This window comes from Cydia splendana, chromosome Z (assembly GCF_910591565.1).
Source record: "Cydia splendana chromosome Z, ilCydSple1.2, whole genome shotgun sequence".
Taxonomy (NCBI): Eukaryota; Metazoa; Arthropoda; class Insecta; order Lepidoptera; family Tortricidae; genus Cydia; species Cydia splendana.
The window spans coordinates 31,402,732-31,424,334 of record NC_085987.1 but is presented as its reverse complement, the minus strand read 5'-3'; the positions used below and the strand labels follow the sequence as shown (position 1 = coordinate 31,424,334).

Sequence of the window (21,603 nt, the reverse complement as noted above, 5' to 3'; positions counted from 1 at the left end):
GCGAAAAAGTGAACTTGTTGCGTCCGATCACGCATAAAATTATCACGTTATAGTTATGTATGCCCTTTTGTTGCAGTTTAATATTCTAAATTGATGAGTTTATTATTGTAAAGCGGTGTTGGGTAGACAATACTTTCAAGCCAGTCTCAAACATTCTTGTATGGGGTGAGGATTACAAACGTGTACAAATTTAATAAATTATGACATTTCAGTATGCCGCGAAGATGCGATTTCGAGAGGCCGGTGCGCCGCCCGCACATTGGCTTGACTATTCTATAAACAAGTATGGAAGCAAGCTTGTCGCGGACATGAAGATAGTCTTCTCTATCTTGTATTTGTACCTGCCAGTGCCCATCTTTTGGTCTCTATTTGATCAACAGGTACTAAATATCTTTGTATAACAACGGTATTTATGTTCTTTTTATTTTATATTTCTAATAAAATCCATTTTCGTAGACTATAAAAATCAATGAAATCTTATATGGAATAAAAACAGTTCTGAATTGAATATGTTTACAAATTAGGTATTTACAAAGAACCCCGTACCAAAAGTATGGAAAATGTGGTTTCAGTTAAATATTCTGAGATTTTGATATAATATAGATTTTAAAGTCCTGAACAAAAGTCTCTATGGGGGCTACCACTGTTGCCGAGTCCCTTTCAGAGTTACGACTGATTTTGTACCCTCAAGGAAATCGACTCTAGTACCAATTCACACCTTGTCACAGTGACAGTAATATCAGTAATATGACACCTCCAGCGTCTTTTTCAAGTGCAAAATAAATCGTTTCATAAATATTTTAAGAAGTTCTTATTACAACAACATACAGATCATTGGAACATATTTTTGTGCATTTTAATGCACCCATATTTTTACAGTAGACTGTACCAGACAAAACAAACTATTAATAACGGATAAAATGAAAGAAAAATAGTGTTACTCGTTAAATCTTATCTACATATATTTACATATTTTCACCACACCAGCTCGGAAAGGCTTACTTTGCACTTCAAAAACGGATAGCAAAGTTGCACTTTGCTATCAGTAATTCACATGTGAGGCAAAGTAATCAAATGCAAATTTTGAGTTGTTTTCTTATGTTTGCTGGTAGAATTGACTTTTAAATGATGATTTTGGATGATAAATATTTAATAACATTCATTTGAATTTGATTTGGTTTGTTTTGTTTGATATTTTACATTTAATATTTGCTTCGGGTTGGTGTGGTGAAAAATTTTGTGTTTCACTCGGGGGCAAATTTTGTTTAACCCCCGTGCTTTGAAACCCTCGCAACGCTCAAGATTCCATTTTTCGAACCACTCGCTACGCTCGTGGTTCAATTTTGGAATCTTTCGCTTGCTCGGGTATCAATATTAGCACGAACGGTTAAACAACAACTTTGCCCCCTTGTAAAACAAATAACTATTTCATAGATACACATGTACACTTTTAAACTCGGTTTATTAAGGGTTCATTTCTGTTCGCACAGTCAAGTATGTGGTTTAATAATGCAGTACTTGGGTATTTCACGTTTTCTTGATGTCGTGCATAACCAAGGTACCATACGACACTGGCAACATGAGCACAGCAACCAATAGTCCTGGCCCCGGTTTTGAATTTACAGTAATAGGCCAAGATAGGCTCTTCTTCCGGAATTTCGTTTTGGAACTGCATTTCGAAAACGCGAGCGTATTCTCATACGTATCAGGCCGTGCTCATTTAGTTCATCAAACTCAAATACATCGTTATTATCCATATTCATTTTGTCCTGTATGTAAGCAGGGCTTAAATTAATTTGGTAAATACCAATCGCTTCAAATACGCCATGTCAAGCCTAGGAAACTGCGGAAAATGATTTTCATTAAGAAGGTTCCAATTAGCATTACGTCTAGTTAGATTAACGCCAGCTTCCACCCGTGCTTGCATTACATTAATATCATGAATCCTGTTCAGCGTCATTGTTTTTGGAGTCTGAAAAATAGGGTCCGTGTATATCTAAAATGTATCCATCAGGGGCTACTATTAGGCAGGGTTTTATTAAATGTCGTTTTTTATGAAAAGAAAAAGATTTTCTGAGATATTTGAAGTTGCTAGGTTTTCCTATATAAGTATATGATGCATCAATAATAACTATTGCTTGTCGATTGTCAGTATTAGGATTGTATAGTGCATTAGCGAATGGTGTCACGTGGGCATTAATGAAGTCATCTCGAGTAATGGCATTATAACCAATGGACTGGGGCACAAATCTTATAAATAATGATTGCCTGACTATTTTAATGTCGCGACTCACGTTGGCTCTAGACTTGTATTTGAAAAGAACTTTTAGGAAATTATCAGAGTCCTTGACACATTTTCACCAAGAACATCAATATTTTTTTTCTGAGACATAGCGCCCGTCGTTAATCGGGACACAATACTGCAACATGTCTTGAAATTGCTGTTTTGTTACGGGAGATATGATACTGAAATCTTCTTCTGAAATGTTGTCTACGTCAAAATCATCACAATTTTTTTGCTTACGTAACGTTTGTAGGAATGAACTCAATTCAGGACCTGCAAGTCGATAACGTCGTTTAACAAATAGTAACGTGGGCTTCAATTAGGATTGTTCATTTTTTTTAGACCCCCATTTTTATTTTATTTTCTGAAAATATAGGTTAATTTAAGATACCAATTTGAATGATTTATTAATTCACGGCTCGGTTGAATATTTATAATAGGCCTGTTGCAAGTAACAAAGAATCATGGAAATAATGGTTTCAACGAAACATATATGTTAATATGATTCTAAAAAATGGCCCAATCTCAGTATAAACTGAAGGATTATTAATATATTCAATAAAATAAAAGTGCAAAATTCTCCAATCGGCCATTTTTACCGAAACGCCAATCAGAAACGTTCCAAACAGTGACGTCATCAATCCATAACATATTTCTTAGAGCAACATAGACAACCTCATTGACCGAAATCTATACGTGGGCACCAAAGAGTTGGAAAGGTGCAAAAAAAATGTTATTTCGCCACTAAACATTTATTACATCCAAAAAATATTATTACACGATATAAAGTAGATATTTATTTGTTATTATTTAAATAAAATGCTAAATAATACGATATTTCAACAACAAACTTTTTTAATTATTTGGCTGAATGGAACTATCATTGCCATGTTGGCAGTCGTAACTAGAAAAAATGAAAAATTAAAAAGTAAAAGTGGCGTTCGGTGATTTTCACTCAAAATTTACATGTACCTAAATAATTCATCTTAAACTGCAACCGTGTGAGAGTTTTTGTGTAAAATGAGTTATTGTGATAAATTTTTGTAATGTATTTATCATCCCTAATCGTAATATATGGTGCTGAATTAACAATATCATTCGGATTCAAGGGAAATTCGTAACTGTAAGTATGTAAACAATATCTACCACCCTACCACCAACTAAATGATGACGTCACAAATGGCATGCGAGGCGTTTTCGCGCGAAGTTTAAACTAGCTATAATAAAATGCAATTATCTATGTTAAATCTTATGAGTATAACTGAAATATAGTGTTTTTCGGAACTAATACAAGCGTACCGACGATATAAAAAGGGTTTTCAAAATTTGTCATCAGGCCTATTTATTGAAAATATGAGATACGACTTCTCGTAAATTACATGTAGTGGCTGATTTGATAAAGCACAAGCAATAACAAACATTAAAAAAATAGTTGTAATTGTCAATTGATTGTAATGTCACCTGTCTACAATGTCAGTGTCACGCGTTTCTATAAATAATATCGTCTGGAAAACTCGTTTATTTTGAATCCTTTAATCAATAATTTCAAAATACCTACGCTATAAATTTGTGAAAGCTGATTCCAGAAATCTGCCTAAGTTATATAATATAACTTAGTTTTATTGGAGTATGTATCCATATAGCATCCAAGTCCAACCATAACTTGGCTGAAATCAGGGGAGCAAAAATACAAATGTAAGTTACATCATATATTTTTTAACTGATTCGATTCGTAAGATGATTGGATTCATAAAATCGTTATAAGCGTCCATTGCTAAGGTAGCTTAGCACCCAGTGGGTTCTACCGGCTTGTCACCATTGTTTGGATATTGTACTATATTAGGTACATGCCAATTTTGCTAATTATATCCTATAATTTCAGGTCATCATGTGATTCCTATTTAGCTACGGCTGTGGGATACGTAATGTACGAAGGAGATTGATTTTGTTAAGGCACTTGGGCCCTGAACAAAGTTGAGCATTTTGTATCGAAACGAACGTCATATTAATCGTCATAATACTTTACGACAGTAAATAATGCCTGGGAACAGAGTAAATAACAAACCATACACTTCTCTTCTGGTTCGTCAACAAGAAGCCATCATTGTCAGCTGCTCGTGCAGAACATGATGAACATACATATATGTATAGTTACTTTTTTTTGGGAAACATACATACATATATTTCCTAAATTAATAAAAAAGTAGGTAAACAAAAACATGTTTTATTATTCACAACTATTAACTTAAGTCTTGTCCACCATGATATCAGCAGCTTGAACTGCAACATGTACCTGGAAATTAGAAATTATATCTTTTGAAAGCAGTTTCAGGCTGAATTTTGAGTATGACTATGGATTCTTGTATAGTGTTTCTTTCTAGTATATAGGCACCATCACTGTTTAACGGTTTGCCTTTATATACTCTGGCTACATTACCACAGAAAACACATAGGTCCCCGCGACCCTACCTACAAAGTGAGCTTTTAAATAATTGTAGTAAAATAATATTAATTTTATACTTACATCGACGTGATCCTCACAGCAATACTGTGTGTAAGTAGGTAGGTATTCCAAGTTCAATTCACGGCACCATGTTTCACGTCGTAGGTCTTCGCGGATTCGAACAATTATTTTTGTGAATCATTCCCACACGTAGGAACAAGGTCTTTGATATATTAAGCAACGAAAACTACTGTTTAGGTATCAATTATAAATCAAATCATAACAAACCAGCGCAGCGGTTTAACTGAAAAATTTCATTATGACAATGATAACTTTGACAATTACGTGAGTGACGGATTGATTTACTATGGTCCGATAACTTTTATTATGCGATGACTTTACATTCAGCCAACGAGAAAGGTCAAACTAAGGTCATAAGGATATTTGTTGAAATATCTTCAATCCTCAATTATTATATCGCAGCAAATGTCGGAAACTGTTTGAAAACCTCATATCTCGAAATGGTTTTCGAAATAGAACATTTAAAAAAAAAATGGACAATCCTAATTCTAAAAGTAGTAGCCCGGAAATGGCCAAGTGTCCAACACAACATCGAGATGATGCGGGTACATAAATGTTTAATGAAGACGTTTGTTCTTGCATTGAGGTTCAACCGGGGATGGTTTTCTGGTGAGTTGCAAATCATGCAAGTATTGCTCGACCTTTGCCTCAGAACGTTTAAAACAATACAATCATCGCGACGCAGCTCCTCCAACTCTGTATTTAGCAATCGGTCACAGTTAATACATACACGGGACTCATTGTTAAACTCAGCCGGGATGTTGTTCATACTTTCTCTGTATGAAATCGCCATCTGAATTTTTTCGTCGTTATTTTCCGGTATCCGCCGCAAAGCACGAGGAACATAGGCATTATTGCAGACAAAGCAATGTCCTCTAACTAACTAATAGTAACGCCATTCTACTTTACTCTTACCTATTTGTAAATCTTACATCTAAACCTTACTTAAATATTCTTATTCGGTATATATTCACATTATTATCACGAAGTGCACATGACGCACGTTTGAAGTTGACATTGCAGTCATTTTATCTTTCGTTAAATGGCCAGCTTATCGCAAATATCGCAATATAGGTTCAATCTAATGTCAATTGTTTAAAGAAATAGTTGGTAATTGCATCTAATTAATGATTTGTTATCTGATACAAAATCAGTCGTAACTCTGAAAGGGACTCGGCAACAGTGGTAGCCCCCATAGAGACTTTTGTTCAGGGACGATAAAATCTATATTATATCAAAATCTCAGAATTATTTCTTCTTATTTTAACTCTTTGGTTATCAATCGCTATAATTATTTTAGTAATAAACTTACGAAATAGATAATCGTTTTAAGAAAATGTTTGTATTCTGAAATAGACTTGCTTTACAGACTGATCTGTTCAATATGTACCTATGTAGGTATCTTACCTTCTGATAGTATGAAGATGATTGTCTCAAATAGAAACGACACATACAATTACGAGTCATAAAGTTAAATTTTAAATACCTACAACTAATCCTATTACAAATCAACGCTTATACCTAAACATATTCGATAATTAAATTAAAATTAACCCTAAACTAAATTAAAACTTAACAAGCCCAAGCCCTCTCGCGTATGAGAGGAAGCCTGTGCCCAGCAGTGGCACGTATATAGGCTGAATTATTATTATTATTTATTATTAAACTAAACAAAGCCACAACTAAGTATTACCAGTGCATCTTTCCGCCACTACCAACAGGGTTCTCGCTGGACGTTCCAAGCGTCACGCCTGCGCGGCGAGTTGTTCGGGGTGACGCTGATGCCGGACCAGCTGCAGGTGCTGAACCCGGCGCTGGTGCTGCTGCTCATCCCCGCGTGCCCCGGCGGCGCGTGCCCGCTGCTGCCCGACATGCCGCCGCTCACCAAGATGTTCGTTGGCGGCATGCTGGCCTCCATGGCTTTCTTTGCGGCCGGCATACTCCAAGTGGGCATCGAGGTACTTATAATACCGTATCGACTAGGTTATCTTATCTCATTCTCTCTATACCTAACTGGATTCTGCTAATAAACTACAGTGTGGATTTAGGTAGGTACCTACATACCGATTTTAAATCTAGACGTCTTATTCATTCCGTTTCAACAATTCCGGAGCAATTAAGCATTTACGGTTAAACTTATGGTTTTCTGGCACAGAACAATAACATTATATCAATAGTTTATTTAAATATCCATAGTTACACTTCTGAAATGTTTAATGTTGTAATGTAATGTTCAGTTTGTACAAATTAGCGGAGTCAGTTATGAAGTTGACCCAATAAAATTTTATTAAGCTATGAGCTTCATCACATATGATCTTTGAGTAATTCTAAGCATTTCAAGCCTGGGAGGCAATAAGGGGAGGCGGGGTACAAAGATGGCCGCCACCCGTCATCATTCAAAAAAATCTGTTCTGGTCCTGGTGGCTACTAGGGCAAGTTTGGTATCATTTTCGTATAAACCGGAGACGTAGAATTCATTGCTGATATTTGTTTTTTTCAGCTTCATAGTAATTCTACAAGAAAAACGTAAAAAGATGAAAATTTAGGATGGAGATATTTGCTTTGAGAGCTAATAACTTTTGTATAGTGGCCAAAAATATCATATAAAAAAAAATATAATAAAGCGTAATTCATGCAGATTCCAAATATATACACGTTGAGTAATATTCTACTGCAAAAAGATGGTGAAAAAATTATTAAATGACCGCAGCGCGGGTAGTTGGACTTTCGTTTATCTTGCGGACCGCCGTTTATCTTACAAAATGATCGAGTACGAGTATCTACGTAGGTATGCTTACTTTGCTAGATTTTATGATGACGAATAAAATACTTTCATCCAGACATAATTCATCATACAGACATAATTTTATGCACTTTAATTTTAATGCACTTGCAACGATTTGAGTGGGGCCTAGTGTTATTTGACCGGTGTTTTCTGTAAGGTGGAGGTAAGTACGTACTTCCCCAGTTGGGCTCTGCTCGGATAGATCTGGAATGACATCCGCTGTGCTGTGCCCTACCCACGCCCTACCACACAAAGCGAGATGACATTTACAGTGCCCATACCTCTCTTTTGAACGTAGTTTAAGGATATACCCGGGTCCAAAATTGGGTCCGAGAAATAACTATTATAAATGAAATTATTGTAATAAAATAGCGCTCTTATTTTTGCTGATAATATTAAAACACTATTTATGAGAGAAATTGTACTACTTAGGAAGAGGCAAAATATTTATTTTCACGATAATTTTCATGCTATAACTCACTTTAAGTAATTTTATAGGTACTTACTTGTTGTTTTTAATAAATAACTTCAAGCTGCACATAACATTCATTTGGATTTGATTTGGTTTGATTTTGTTTGATATTTTACATTTAATATTTGCTTCAGGTTGGTGTGGTGAAAAATTCTGTGTTTCACTCGGCGGCAAATTTTGTTTAACCCTCGTTCTTTGAAACCCTTACAACGCTCAAGATTCCATTTTTCGAACCACTCACTACGCTCGTGGTTCAATTTTGAAATCTTCCGCTTGATCGGGTATCAATATTAGCACGAGCGGATAAACAACAACTTTGCCCCCTTGTAAAACAAATAACTATTATGCGGAGAGCTTACATTTAGAAATCATAACAGCTATGTATATTTGTCATACTAATATAGGTTATGCAAGTATGACTTGGTGACAAACCAACGAAGCCCCGCCTCGCGGGGCTTCTATTTTCTGCTCTGAGGGATAAAACGAACCTAACCTAACCCAACCTGAAATTGCTGTTGTACATGATCTTATTTGTTAAGCGAGCCGCCCTCCTCTTTAGACATGAGGATACCTGTGTCTATTTTTTTAACCTATACCAGAATTATGTCTGTGTACTGGAAACTGCGGACATTAAATATACAGAAAGCATTTTATTCGTCATCATAAAATCTAGCAAAGTAAGCATAGTTACCTACGTAGATACTCGTACTTGACCATTTTGTAAGATAAACGCCGCCTAGCGAGAGCTACCCGCCAACTACCCGCGCTGCGGTCATTTAATAATTTTTTCACCATCTTTTTGCAGTAGGATATTACTAAACATGTATATGTTTAGAAGCTGCATGAATTGCGCTTTATTATAGTATTTTTTGTATGACACTTTTGGCCACTATACAAAAGTTATTAGCTCTCAAAGCAAAAATCTCCATTACAATTTTTTATCTTTTTACGTTTTTCTTGCAAAATTACTATGAAACTGAAAAAAACAAATATCAGCAATGAATTCTACGTCTTCGGTTTATACGAAAATGATACCAAACTTGCCCTAGTAGCCACCAAGACCAGAACAGATTTTTTTGAACGATGACGGGTGGCGGCCATCTTTGTACCCCGCCCTCCTCGACTAGACGCACGCTTCGCATCGCCTCCGAGGCTAGAAATGCTTAGAATTACTCAGAGATCATATGTGATGAAGCTCATAGCTTAATAAAAAAAATTTGGGTCATATATGGCAGCGATCCGTAACTGACTCCAGTAAATCAATGAAGTCAAGGTTTATTAACATTTTCCAATTTCAAATATACATGAAACTGGCTTCTGCCCGCCACTAGGTACTAATTTTCATCAAAATCGGTTCAGCGGTTTAACCGTGAAAAAAGAGACAGACAGACAGGTTCTCCGTCGCATTTATAATATTAGTGGGGATATAGTAGGGAAAAGCTGTATGTTATATAAGCAGTCATTTCGCTTAACAGCGCTCGACGCTGCAGGCGCCGGGGCGGCACCAGTCGGGGCTAGTGGTGCTGAGCACGCTGAGGTGTCCGGTGGAGCTGACGGTCCGCGACGCGGTGGGCGTGCTGCTGCCGGCGCGAGGCAGCGCGCTGCTGGCGCCGCTGCCGCACGCGGAGCTCGCGTTGCACGCCGCCTGTCCGCGCTCCTGCGACGGCCGCCACATGCGCCGGCACGAACTCACCACTAGCATCAAAACTGTTGCAGGACTTGTAATTATAATCCATCACATCCCTAAATATGAGAATTCTCACTAGTCACCGTAAATTAGTTGCTGCTGACTTGATAATTACAATTACCTAACTTACTATTGTTTTACCTACCTTAACGTTACCGTATTGCATTATTTTATAACATTAACTCATTCACTGAAAACATCCTCCATAGTTCTTCCGGTACCAGTAGGTGTCTTGAAAATGCTTCTTAGAGGCTTTGCAACAATGTATCGTCATCGATATCGATTAAATGCATGTAACATCCGCTAAACTCTTACAGTTCATGCCAGTCGTGATTGGACAAGATTCAGATGACCACATATCGTTTCATTTTATGGACCCTAATGCATTCTCCAAATCAATATCTGGGAAACCTAAACTTAAGTAAGTGTTGATTAATTGTGTGAATAATGGGACGTTGACGTTCAATATATGCCGTTACCCGCTACCGACCGCGGTAAATTAAAAGTGACAGAATAGAGGTACAATCTCATGCATTTCCGTCCATTATTTTATGTATTGTGACGGTAAAACGTGTGGTTGACGTGCACGTATACCTAGACGGTAAATAATAAAAAAGAGTCCAACAAGTTTTGCAGAATCTGGGATAGAAATGTTAAAGTTCATGTAACGCTGATGAGTTAACAGTTTGTTATTACAAGTCTACTTAGGTTGGTTTTCTATTCCGGTTCGATTTTCTTTAAGCTGGAAATTGTTACCGACATATATTCAACATTATGTGTATGTAGTAACTGATTCAGGTGATTTGTTTATTTTTCAGAGTGTTATATGTGGGTGAGACGGCGCCGAATAAGAACGTGTCTATATCGATTGAGTCCGACAAGCAGTTGATGGACATCTATTACGTGTCCGACTCACCCATCAACAATATCAGCGAGTCGGCGTACATGCATCTGGTGCCGGGCAGGTAACTACGCATTGATAATATCGATATCTCCAAGTCCAAAAAATACTGCAAACTTAAACTTTTACGCTCGCATTGACAAGTCGAGGAGTGGCTAATTATGGCACGGAGGCCAATTCGGACGTACAATTTGACATAGAAATGATGGGTATCTAAACGTGCATGTCGTTCGTACTTGGCCGTACATGCCGTAACGAATAGTTTTATTCAATTGAACAGTTGTATCCTGAAGTATATTGATGATAACATTTTTTTGTTTGCGACACCTACTCGCCTACTTATAGTATAATTACACTTTCACTAATTTCAATTTAGAAAATCTGTAGGTACTTATGCAATACATGTGTTAAATAACTATTTAATCATGTCATTAACGGTATAGCTATATAATAAAACTGGCCAAGTGCGTGTAGGACCACGCATAATGAAGGGTTCGGTATCTTATTCACACGATGCAGAAAATCTGAACCTACAAGCAAAAGGGCTTATGTTCGCTGCACTTGAGTCTTTTTAATGAAGAGACGTTTTTTTTAAACTATTTAATGTCTGTACTGTCCATTTTGAAAATAATTTTGGTGGGGACGAGTAGGTAGGTATTTAGGTATTATTTTGGACTTACAAGGTAATTTTTTACAAAAATATTCACTTAATCAAAATAAGTTTTTAAAACACCTCTCTAGTGACAAATATCAGATCCTTCATAAGTACATATAATGCAAAAAAACTGAAACAATCGTGCTACTGAAATTAACTTGCAGTTAATTTGTTTGAAAATAGTAAGGGTATTCGTCCCCGTATTTTTAGAAAACGGTTTCACTATTACTGTATCAGTTTTCTAAAAATGGGATAAATACGGCACCTTTACAATATGCATGCTCGCTCATTATAATTTAATTAATTATCTCATCCAAATTAACTAGTGGTTCCATTCAATTCCATTGGCCAAATACGTGACCAAATAGCCGTTTTACTTGCGGTTTCGGAACGCTAAATATAATTTACTAAGATAGGTAAATGACTTGAGGTATTAAATTAACTTAGATTTTAGGTACTTAAATATCTATGCATGTAGTTTTGGTCATTATGATTTTTCCGAGACTGACCCGAGCGTTGTTTTACATATTTATGAATTGTAGAATATACTTATCTTCAAATATTTAACATAGAATGAGTACCTAAACAATCTCAAATATTGTGGTGGTAACAATGAAGTTACTATTTCGAACCTCAATTATACCTTACTCTAAACGTACTTGTCCTCTACGGCAAGGTACAGATGGGGCGCGGAGCACGCGGGCGGGCAGCTGGGCGCGGGCGCGGGCACGCTGCACGCGGGCGGGGTGTACGTGCTGAGCGCGCGCGCGCGCCGCGGCCGCCTCGACAGCGTGCAGCTGCACGCGCCCAACCCGCCCAACGAGCTGCACCTCGCTTGGCTGCTGCCCCAGTACCTGCTTATCTCCTGCGCCGAGATCTTGTTCGCTGTCTCCGGGCTGGAGTTTTCATTCACACAGGTAACAATGTGTTAATAGTTATATTTGTTTTACAAGGGGGCAAAGTTGTTGTTTAATCTCTCGTGCTAATATGGATACCCGAGCATACGAAAGATTCCAAAATAGATACCACGAGCGTAGCGAGTGGTTCGAAACATGGAATCTTGAGTGTTGCGAGGATTTCAAGGCACAAGGGTAAAACAAATTTTGCCACCGAGTGAAACACATTAAATTTTCACCACACCAACTTAAAACAAACGCAATTCTACCAGCAAACATAAGAAAACAACAAAAAATTTGCATTTGATTACTTTGCCTCACATGTGGATAAAATGCAACTTTCTTATGAGTTTTTGAACAATCAAGAGAGACTTTACCAGTTGGTGTGGTGAAAACGAATTTATCAGTTTGCGCAATATGAAGTAAGGCTTGTTCATACGGCAATATCGAGCACGTTTTGCAGTATACGTCTTAAGGCGCTCTTATACTCGAGTTTTACGTTTTCAAGGGGGTGAAGCAGACGCGTGGTAGAACGGGCAGGCGGGCGCCCCGCGCGGCGCACCGCACCATTCCCGCGCAGCACGTCTACGTCCTTATTCTGACGACATCGGTATTCTGAATTGTCAGTTCCGGGATTTTTTCCGGCAATTAATATTGAATAAGATTTATTAGCAAATTTGAATTTTGATGAGTACTTAATGAAATTAAAAATGGTAGGTAAGACGGTGAGTGTAAATAATTATTAATTATATACAATATGAGTGTATACCGCGACAAACTGAGACAAACAATAGTACTTACTAATAGACATTAAAAATGTAATAGAGCTAGACCAAGAAAAGTCTGCAACGATTTTGATTGCACACGCAGTGCAAGTGTTATTTTAAACGTCAAACTTCTATGAAATTATGTATAACACTTGCACTGCCTATGCTATCAAAATCGTTGCAGACTTGGTCTAACTCTAGCAGTCAATTTCGGGCAAGTAGGTAGTGAAAATAAGGAAGAATACTAGCAAAGCTAAGATAATTTGTGGGACTATTGAGTTATGCATAGCTCCAATAAGTAGATAAAATTAGCTGTCTTCACAAAAAAGAATTATAACAATTTATAACTCTAACTGTAATTACTTACTATTTTTCTAATTTTGAATTGACGAGTAAAAGTCAAGCATTTAAAGATTGTAATGACAAAAAACACTTCTACTTCGACATTCGAGTTAAGTAGTTAATAGCTCAAGAAAATAAAAAAAAACTGCGGAAATAATTCGTATAATTTTGAAAATTGGCACAGTTATACCTTGTGGTGTCCAGACAACCATACTTAATGTCCTCTAGCTTAGCGGGTGTGCTGAGGGTGTAGGGGGGAGGGGGGTGAAGGTACCTTTTTCATATTTTTGCTCATATCTCGAATATCTGTACGAATAACATAGGTACAAAACAATAACAAAAGTTTAAACATAAAATTTCCTACAAATTTGGATCTTTTTATTTTTACGTTACGATCAATACTTTAGGGTTGTTAAAGTTAACAAAGAGATAAAAAGTTGATTTAAGAAAACGTCGTCGTCGTCGTCGTTTCAAATATTGATCCTAGAGAAAAGTGTTATGTTTTTCGTAGAAAATTTTATGCCGATTATTTATTTACAAGAACATTAAAAACTTATTTTGCTATGAGCCTTATTTTACGAATCATTTACGAAAACCTAAAAATAGGGACCTGGAAATTGATTCTAATTAACTTACCCCCTTTAATACCTCTTTAAATATTGATCGTATCGAAAAAGTGTAAAGAACCTTTTTTGTGGACAATTTTATGTTCAATATTTATATATAATATTTTTTTAATACAGTTGCTCAAAAAGTGCTACTTTACGTAGCTGTTTAGCGTGCGGAAAGTTGGTTATCTCGAACTAGTGCTTTTTACTTTTCCAATTTTTTTAAATTTATACTTGTTCCAATTCACGACTACTTATTGATGAGTGTTAATATTAGTTTCCTTTAAACGTCGTAATCAGCATAAAAACCTACTGTTAAAGTAAGAATGTGAAAAATATACATATTTCATATTTTAATACTTATCTCTTCATCATTATAACACGTTTATTTTTTAATATTGAATATTGAAAATTCCGTTCTTAATAAGTTGTCTGAATGGAACGGAATAGCTGCCAAACGCCCATAGATATAATATACTTAAAGACGACGTCTAAGCGAGCTGTCACTGTTACCACTTTTGTTTAGTGTACGATTAACAATGTTTTACTTACTTATTTTTTCGCAACTGTATTAAAAAACGTCGTTCGATACACGTGCGGAAATGTCATTCTTCACTCGTCCCGAGTCTTGCCACTCGCCTGCGGCTCGTGGCAAGATATCTCGGTACTCGTGAAGTAATGACATACCTTCCGCACTAGCATCGAAATGTACTATTTTGCAACGGGCCACCGTTTACGAGTTATTTACGAAAAACTAAAAAAAAGTGACCTGTGAACTGATTGTAATTAACTTTCTTCCTTTAATATCGTTTTAAATATTGATCCTAGAGAAAAAATGTTCAAGATGTTTTTGGAGAAAATTTTATGTAAATTATTTATTAATTAAAACCTATTTTGCTATGGGACACCGATTACGAGTTATTTACAAAAAACTAAAAAGGGACTTTAAAATTGATTATAATTAACTTACCCGCTGCTTTGTCTTTTTAATATTAATCCTAGCGAAAAGTTCTACATGTTTAGTAGGAAATTTTATGTTTATTATTTATGTATAATATTTTTTTGCAATGAGTCATACTTTTCAAATTATTAACGAAAAAATACAAACAATGAACCTTAGAATTTATTATAATTAACTTTCCTTCTTTATTATCTTTTTAAATATTGATCCCTGCGAAAAGTGTACTGAATCTTTTTTGTACAAAATTTTGTGTAGATTATTAACGTTTTATAACATTTTTTGATATTGGCCACCGTTTACGAGTTATTTACGAAAATATAAAAAAATGGAGCTTATAATTGATTATAATTGAATTTCCCGCGTTAATATTTCTTTGAATATTGATCCTAGCAAAAAATTGTACTAAATCTTTCTTGTAGGCAATTTTATGCAGATTACTTATATAGAATATTTTTTGCTATGCGCCACCGTTTAAGAGTTATTTACGAAAAACTAAAAAAAGGGTCCTTTAATATCAAATATCTCACTTCCGGTCAAGAATTCGATCAAGCAACCAGCAAATTCGGATTCAGCGAGGTCTAATTAGGTTAAAAAACCCGGTTGCCAAAAAGTATTACGATTTGCCAGTTAACATCGATTTTATGAAAAATATGACCAGTCAAAAATATTTGAATCTTGTATATCTATGTTTAAAAATTATTCAATTTGATTAATTTTATAGCCTTTTAAAATATGTTTACACAATTTATCAATCGTGACTGAATTCCGGATTGGTTAGATGGGTGTGTGCCTTTGCTGCCCAACTTGTTATAAAATGACAATATGACGGACGAATGTCTGAAATGTCACCGTATTTAAGAATTATTTTGCTTTTCTTCGCAAGTATGTTGAAAACCATTGTGTGTATAACATATTTGCATATTTATACTGTGATTACCCATTTTATGAAACGTCCGCTAAACTAGCATAGGTCCGACGCTGACAGTGGTCACGGGCGTACTGGCGTGAGGAATGGGCGCAAGGTATTGCCGCGTAGGATGTAATTTAGTAGGCAAAATGTTGAATTTATCAAATGATGAATGAAAAAATTTACGTATCGATAAAAGGACAAGCAATAATGAAGATTTACTTAAAAGCTATCGACTGAAGTAAGTTTCATATACATTTTCGTCGTAGTACTTCTAACATAAGGAAATAAAGACAGTGTTAGGCATGTTTTCAACTTAAGATTCTATCGAGAAAATAATGAGCCGTCGTGTTTCTGACAAGCAATAACGTAGTTCAAGGACTGAAGTTATACATACTAGAAAATAATGCATGACATCCTTGTAAAAGTCTGTAAATATGGTGACAAAAAAGCGCATTTTACTACACACCGCGCCTTAACGGATAAATAGGGGCACATACTTTGCGCATAGCATAGAACCATGCACACTGCGTTTGTACTGCAAAAAAACATACACCAATAATAAGTTTTTTTAACGAATACTCTCCGGATTTGTCGAGCACATCGAATGAACTTTAACGTATTCGGTTTGTAGTGGCGAGTAGTGTTAGTTCCGTTTCATCTTTCGTTCATTGAAAGACTTTGTGTCAGCATTTCTAAGTTTACCGTATGACTTTTCAAATATTTAAAAGGCACTGCCTCTTCATTTATAGGTGTACCCAAAACCTTCTGAGGAGTCATTCATAAATTACATCACACGACATTCAATCCAAATTTGGGACAGTAAAATGTATGTTAATTCCCATTGAGTTACGAAAATTCCATACGTTTTCGTAACTGAGTGGAATATTTTGTAGGACATACGGTGAAATTTATGTCGCACAGAATAGGAAACTCTATCTATATATATCCACCAAATTTTATCAAAATCTGAGAAAAATGGAAAACGACCACAACCATGCACAAAAAATATTAGGTTTTTGTGGCTAGATTTAACAAGCAGCAAATTAGAATGTTCATTTCAAATGTACCTAGGTGCAGAAATTTGTAGCGGTATCTTAGACTATACGAGTAGTCTCAAGTGCGCACGCTTAGAAATGCCTTGCCAGCTAAAAATTAATTAGATATTTCATTATCGTCCAAACAGAGACATTAGAATACCAGTGTCTTTGAGAAATTATTTCATTTACGCTCAGGAATGTACTTACCTACTCTTCAAATTAACGGAGTTTATAAAAACACGATAGTGAAATAACTACGGTTCGAAATCAATTTTATTAGCTAATAGAATTTTAATACTACTAAAGTCATAATTGCCTAAAAATAGGCACATGTAGGTAAGTTTAATTTAAATTACTTGACGTATTTTAATTGAAATCCATTAAAAAGAATGTCATTATACTTTGTAACATCAATATCGATAATACACAAGTATCCTATTATAAAATATGGCCGTTTAGGTACGGCAATTGGAACTTTAATAATGTAAAACATGGAAAATATTTCGTTTAGTTGATATTAACCCGCAGTCGAAATTTCCCCCCTGCACCTCACATAGTTTTGATCAGAAACTTATTTTTTTTAATTTGTTCAAATGCAGGCACCGAAGAGCATGAAAACGATAACTATAGCGGCTTGGTACATGTCGGTGGCCGTGGGTAATTTTATCGTTATACTGGTGGCTCAAGCTAAAATATTTGAATCCAGGGTAAGTACGTTTATGCTACATTTTTGCACACCTCACTTAGGCACTTGTCCCACCAAGAGCGAGTAAGCGATTAACTATCGGCGATTTTCTCGCCCAAGACACGAACAAAAGATTAGGATCCTGTGTTAGTAAAAGAGACACATATATTAATAGTTCATCGCTGGCTGTTCACACTGCTGGCGAGAACACTCGCTCTACTAGTTTGTCGCCGCGATAAGATAAAACTAGCTCAGCGGTACTCGCTCGGCGATGCTCGCTTCGTAGTTAGAACTCAAGCTGCGAGACCAGTCAGTCTGCGTGTTCAGCTACGCTGCACCGCCCGAGCGAGTGACGCGAGTAATAGCCCGTCGCACTCGAACACTCGCCTATAGCCGAGCGACAAAACTATTGGAGCTAACACTCGCTTCTCGCCGCTCGCCCACTCGTTTCTAGTTTATTGTTCTACTCGCTTATCGCTCATCGTCGGCGGTGGGACAAGTGCCTTAGCCTAGGTGAATAATGAACTAAAACCACCAGTGTGTTTCGGTGTGTATATAAATACACAGTTTAGCAGATATTTCACTCTCTATTTTTCAACATCCTCCTCCTACATCTATAGTGAAATATTAAATGTACCTGTGTCTTTACCCATTACGGAACAATGATGTTCCGGATATTAGGGAGCGTGCGCGGTGTCGAAGCCAAGACCTAGATGCCGAGCGGATGCTGCCCTTGCCCGTGTCTTGGAACCTATGCAGTGGCAGCATCCGCGTTGTAAGGACTATTGAGAGTTGATGAAATCTAAAATGTACTAGGCTATTGAGGCTGTTAAAGCGATGGTCTAAATCCGTATCCGTATTAGACCCGCGGTTTAGGGACTTAAACCGGACGCCTGCCTAATAAAATGGTATGCACTTTTCTTTCCGGCTGATGGTGACTCGTCCCCAAAAGATAGGCCCCCGTAAAAAGCGCCATCGCAGATATCTCAGCAGTGCTCACCGGTGTGAGGGCTGGGGGTAGAGAGGTGTCACTGGACTTTAAACATATAGGTAGCCAACTCGCCACGTTTGCCTCCACATTTACCTTCGAGAACGCAGCTCTTGAGACTGCACTCTGGACGGCCGACTAAGGCAAACCAGACAGAGGGGCCTGTCCCACCCACCCTGCGTGGGGTTGCTACTCAGATAACAACAGATATTTTTTTTCCCATCTATCCCCGGTGGTAACAACTGTGGTGACGTGAAAAAAAAATCTCAGTTGTTACCATTGGTGATAACTAGTGGGAATAACCAAACTATTAATATTATACTGAAAAATATTAATACTACTCTTAAAAATAATTTGTTTTATGCAAGCAAGCTGCTTTATTTTTTATTGCTGATTCGTGCTAATGCTGCGTCATTTGAAAAGAATATACAAGCTAAGTTCCATAATCACATTTCAAACGTTTACAGCTTTTAAGAGTATAAATAGACGTAAAGTGGCATTGTGTTCGGGCTATTGACACATGTAGATATAAATGTTTCAGGCTACCGAGTTCTTCGTATACGCTACCATCCTGGCGATAGCGATGCTCGGCTTCCTCAAGATGGCGCAGGGCTACCAGCCCCGTAGCATCGACGACGATGACTACTCGTCGGCTGAGAGTATCCCACTGTTACTTGGGTTGTCTAAGGTTCGTTTTAAAACGTTTATTAACTAAATATCGGTGCATGTTTAATTGTTTATTTAGCCTCGTTATTCATGAATTATATATGTCGATTTGATAACTCGATTATCCACACGAAATTGGCGTAGATCTCACTGTTCCAATCATGTGGATATTACTGTGATCAGGTGATATCAGTGCGTTCGGCAGCCACGTCGAGCACGTTCACCGGCGCGACGGGCGCGACGAGCGCGGCGTCGTGCCTGGGGCGCATGGAGCGCGCGCGGTCCGGGGCCTGGCCGTCGCGCGCGCGCGTGCACCTCGCCACGCCCACCGACAGCGACGCGCCTGCTACCACGCTGGCTAAGAATTAACTGACTTCAGGCCTTCGTCGATCTGGGTTTTTATTTTTTATTGTTGATATTCGAGCAAGTGACGTAGAGAAACGTAAAGAAAATAAAAGTCAGATCAGATTACCATTTACCTATACATGTAAGTAGATAGATAAGGTCTTTCAGCAAAATAAAAAATGTACCTAGGTCTCTCTACTAGTTTTAATAGAAAATGTGTGAAAATTCTCCCAAAATTTGCATATAGAACATTATTCGTTCCGTTGCCGTCATACACAGCGTTGACGAGTACCTATAATATAAGCGTATACTTTTTTCCAATTAGGAGCGAGATTTAAGGACTGCCAAAATAGGTACATGTTACATTAGGTTTTTGAATACATGTTAGAGTAGGTAAATAAGTAAATTTTTTTAAGGTAACTAATTATTATAAGTGATTCGGTTGGCTGGAGTCCTTAAGAGCCAACGGGAGTGGTCATTTCTCCATACAAACTTACTCCTCGTTTTCCTCCGTGGTTTTTGAAGCTAGAGCAATGATTTTTTCAACACAGATTAATATTGTCAATATCTGTGTCGGACCGTTTTGCTTTTTTTTGATATTTTCGTTTTTTAAGGCGCTAGCGGCTAGAGCCCTTCAAAAATGGCCAAAATGGCCTAATTGACTATGCCGCAATGAGAGGCGTGGCATTCAAAACTGATATCAATTAGCCAAAAAAGCAAAACGGTCCGACACAGATAATTTCATAGTCATTTAGATTTCCAAATTTGGTTACGATTGGTTAAGTTTTGGAGGAGGAAACAGAGGAGTACGAAGCCTCGATTTTTGAGATTTTTACGCAGGATTTTTCGCCTTGTCCTTATCGCACTACTTTTAGGTACCGCTTCCGTTAGCGAGACGGGTATATTTACCTAAAATATTTTAAACTCAGCTCCTGTTTCGTCTTACTAACTAACAGCAATGCTGGGAAACCCATGTTATCGGCTACGACGTAGCGCTACGACCGTAGCGGTGAATGTGTTAATTGACCCTCGGTGAGCGTTAAGTATTTGGACTACTATGTATTAATAGTTATTTGTTTTAAAAGGGGGCAAAGTTGTTGTTTAACTGCTCGTGCTACTATTGATACCCGAGCAAGCGAAAGATTTCAAAATTGAACCACGAGCGTAGCGAGTCAAACCAAATCAAATCCAAATGAATGTTATTAAATATTTATCATCCAAAATCATAATTTAAAAGTCAATTCTACCAGCAAACATAAGAAAACAACTCAAAACTTGCATTTGATTACTTTGCCTCGCATGTGAATAAAATGCAACTTTGCTATCAGTTTTTGAAATGCAAAGTAAGCCTTTCCGAGCTGGTGTGGTGAAAAATATTTTTCACACCACCTATTCGGAACAGAGCTTTTTCTTCCCTGCTAGGAGGGATCAAAATGGCACTTTTCTTCCCTGCTAAGAGGGATCAAAGTAACATTTTTCTGTTCTAGCACACTATTTTTAAATTTTTTTGCACATTATTTTTTTAGCTTAAATAAACTATTTAAGCATCAGATTGTGTCAACACTAAAATTTTTTTTTATTTTCCTCATAGTTGATGTGAAAAGCAGTATGTGTCACACGGTATCAAAATTATTTCGTCTTGGGCGTTAACTAGGGCATGCAGTACCGGTCCCGGTACCAAGAATTTCATTTCCCGGTTCTGGACATGGCCGGAACCGGGGTTCCCGGTTCTTCCCGGTTCTCAAGGCATCTTATGAATCTTATGATTGTTTTTAAGAAATCGTTTATTTTAGCGTACAATCTTTATGAATGACTTTGTTTTCATATCAACACTGAGAGAAAAATCACCACCAGGAATTAATAAACAGTTCTGTACTGGGGGAAAAAATGAAGTTTTAGTAGTAATCATGGAAGTTTCACTATTTCTGTAAAATTTATTTATTTCTACAAACAGCTCAGTAATACTAAATCTAATTTCAGCAAACAGACTTTAGTAAATGGAGCATTAAACAAAGTTCAGTATTTGTTACAATCCATTTTTATTACTACTAAAATTCTCCGATTTTTACTAGTAAAGTTTGTGATTTTTG

At 36.9% G+C, this 21,603-nt stretch overlaps 1 protein-coding gene across 1 annotated transcript in view; it reads left to right on the top strand.

The window, feature by feature from the left end:
* Positions 1-19,699, top strand: part of LOC134805114 (uncharacterized) — a 73,287-nt gene extending 53,588 nt beyond the window's left edge. Inside the window, exons 19-27 of the mRNA XM_063778414.1 lie at positions 213-380; positions 6,530-6,766; positions 9,541-9,786; positions 10,070-10,173; positions 10,571-10,717; positions 11,985-12,225; positions 17,429-17,536; positions 19,044-19,190; positions 19,352-19,699. Coding sequence (XP_063634484.1) covers positions 213-380; positions 6,530-6,766; positions 9,541-9,786; positions 10,070-10,173; positions 10,571-10,717; positions 11,985-12,225; positions 17,429-17,536; positions 19,044-19,190; positions 19,352-19,537 — 1,584 coding nt within the window. The 3' untranslated portion in view covers positions 19,538-19,699. The remainder of the gene's footprint in view (positions 1-212; positions 381-6,529; positions 6,767-9,540; positions 9,787-10,069; positions 10,174-10,570; positions 10,718-11,984; positions 12,226-17,428; positions 17,537-19,043; positions 19,191-19,351) is intronic.
* Positions 19,700-21,603: the final 1,904 nt, after the last annotated feature.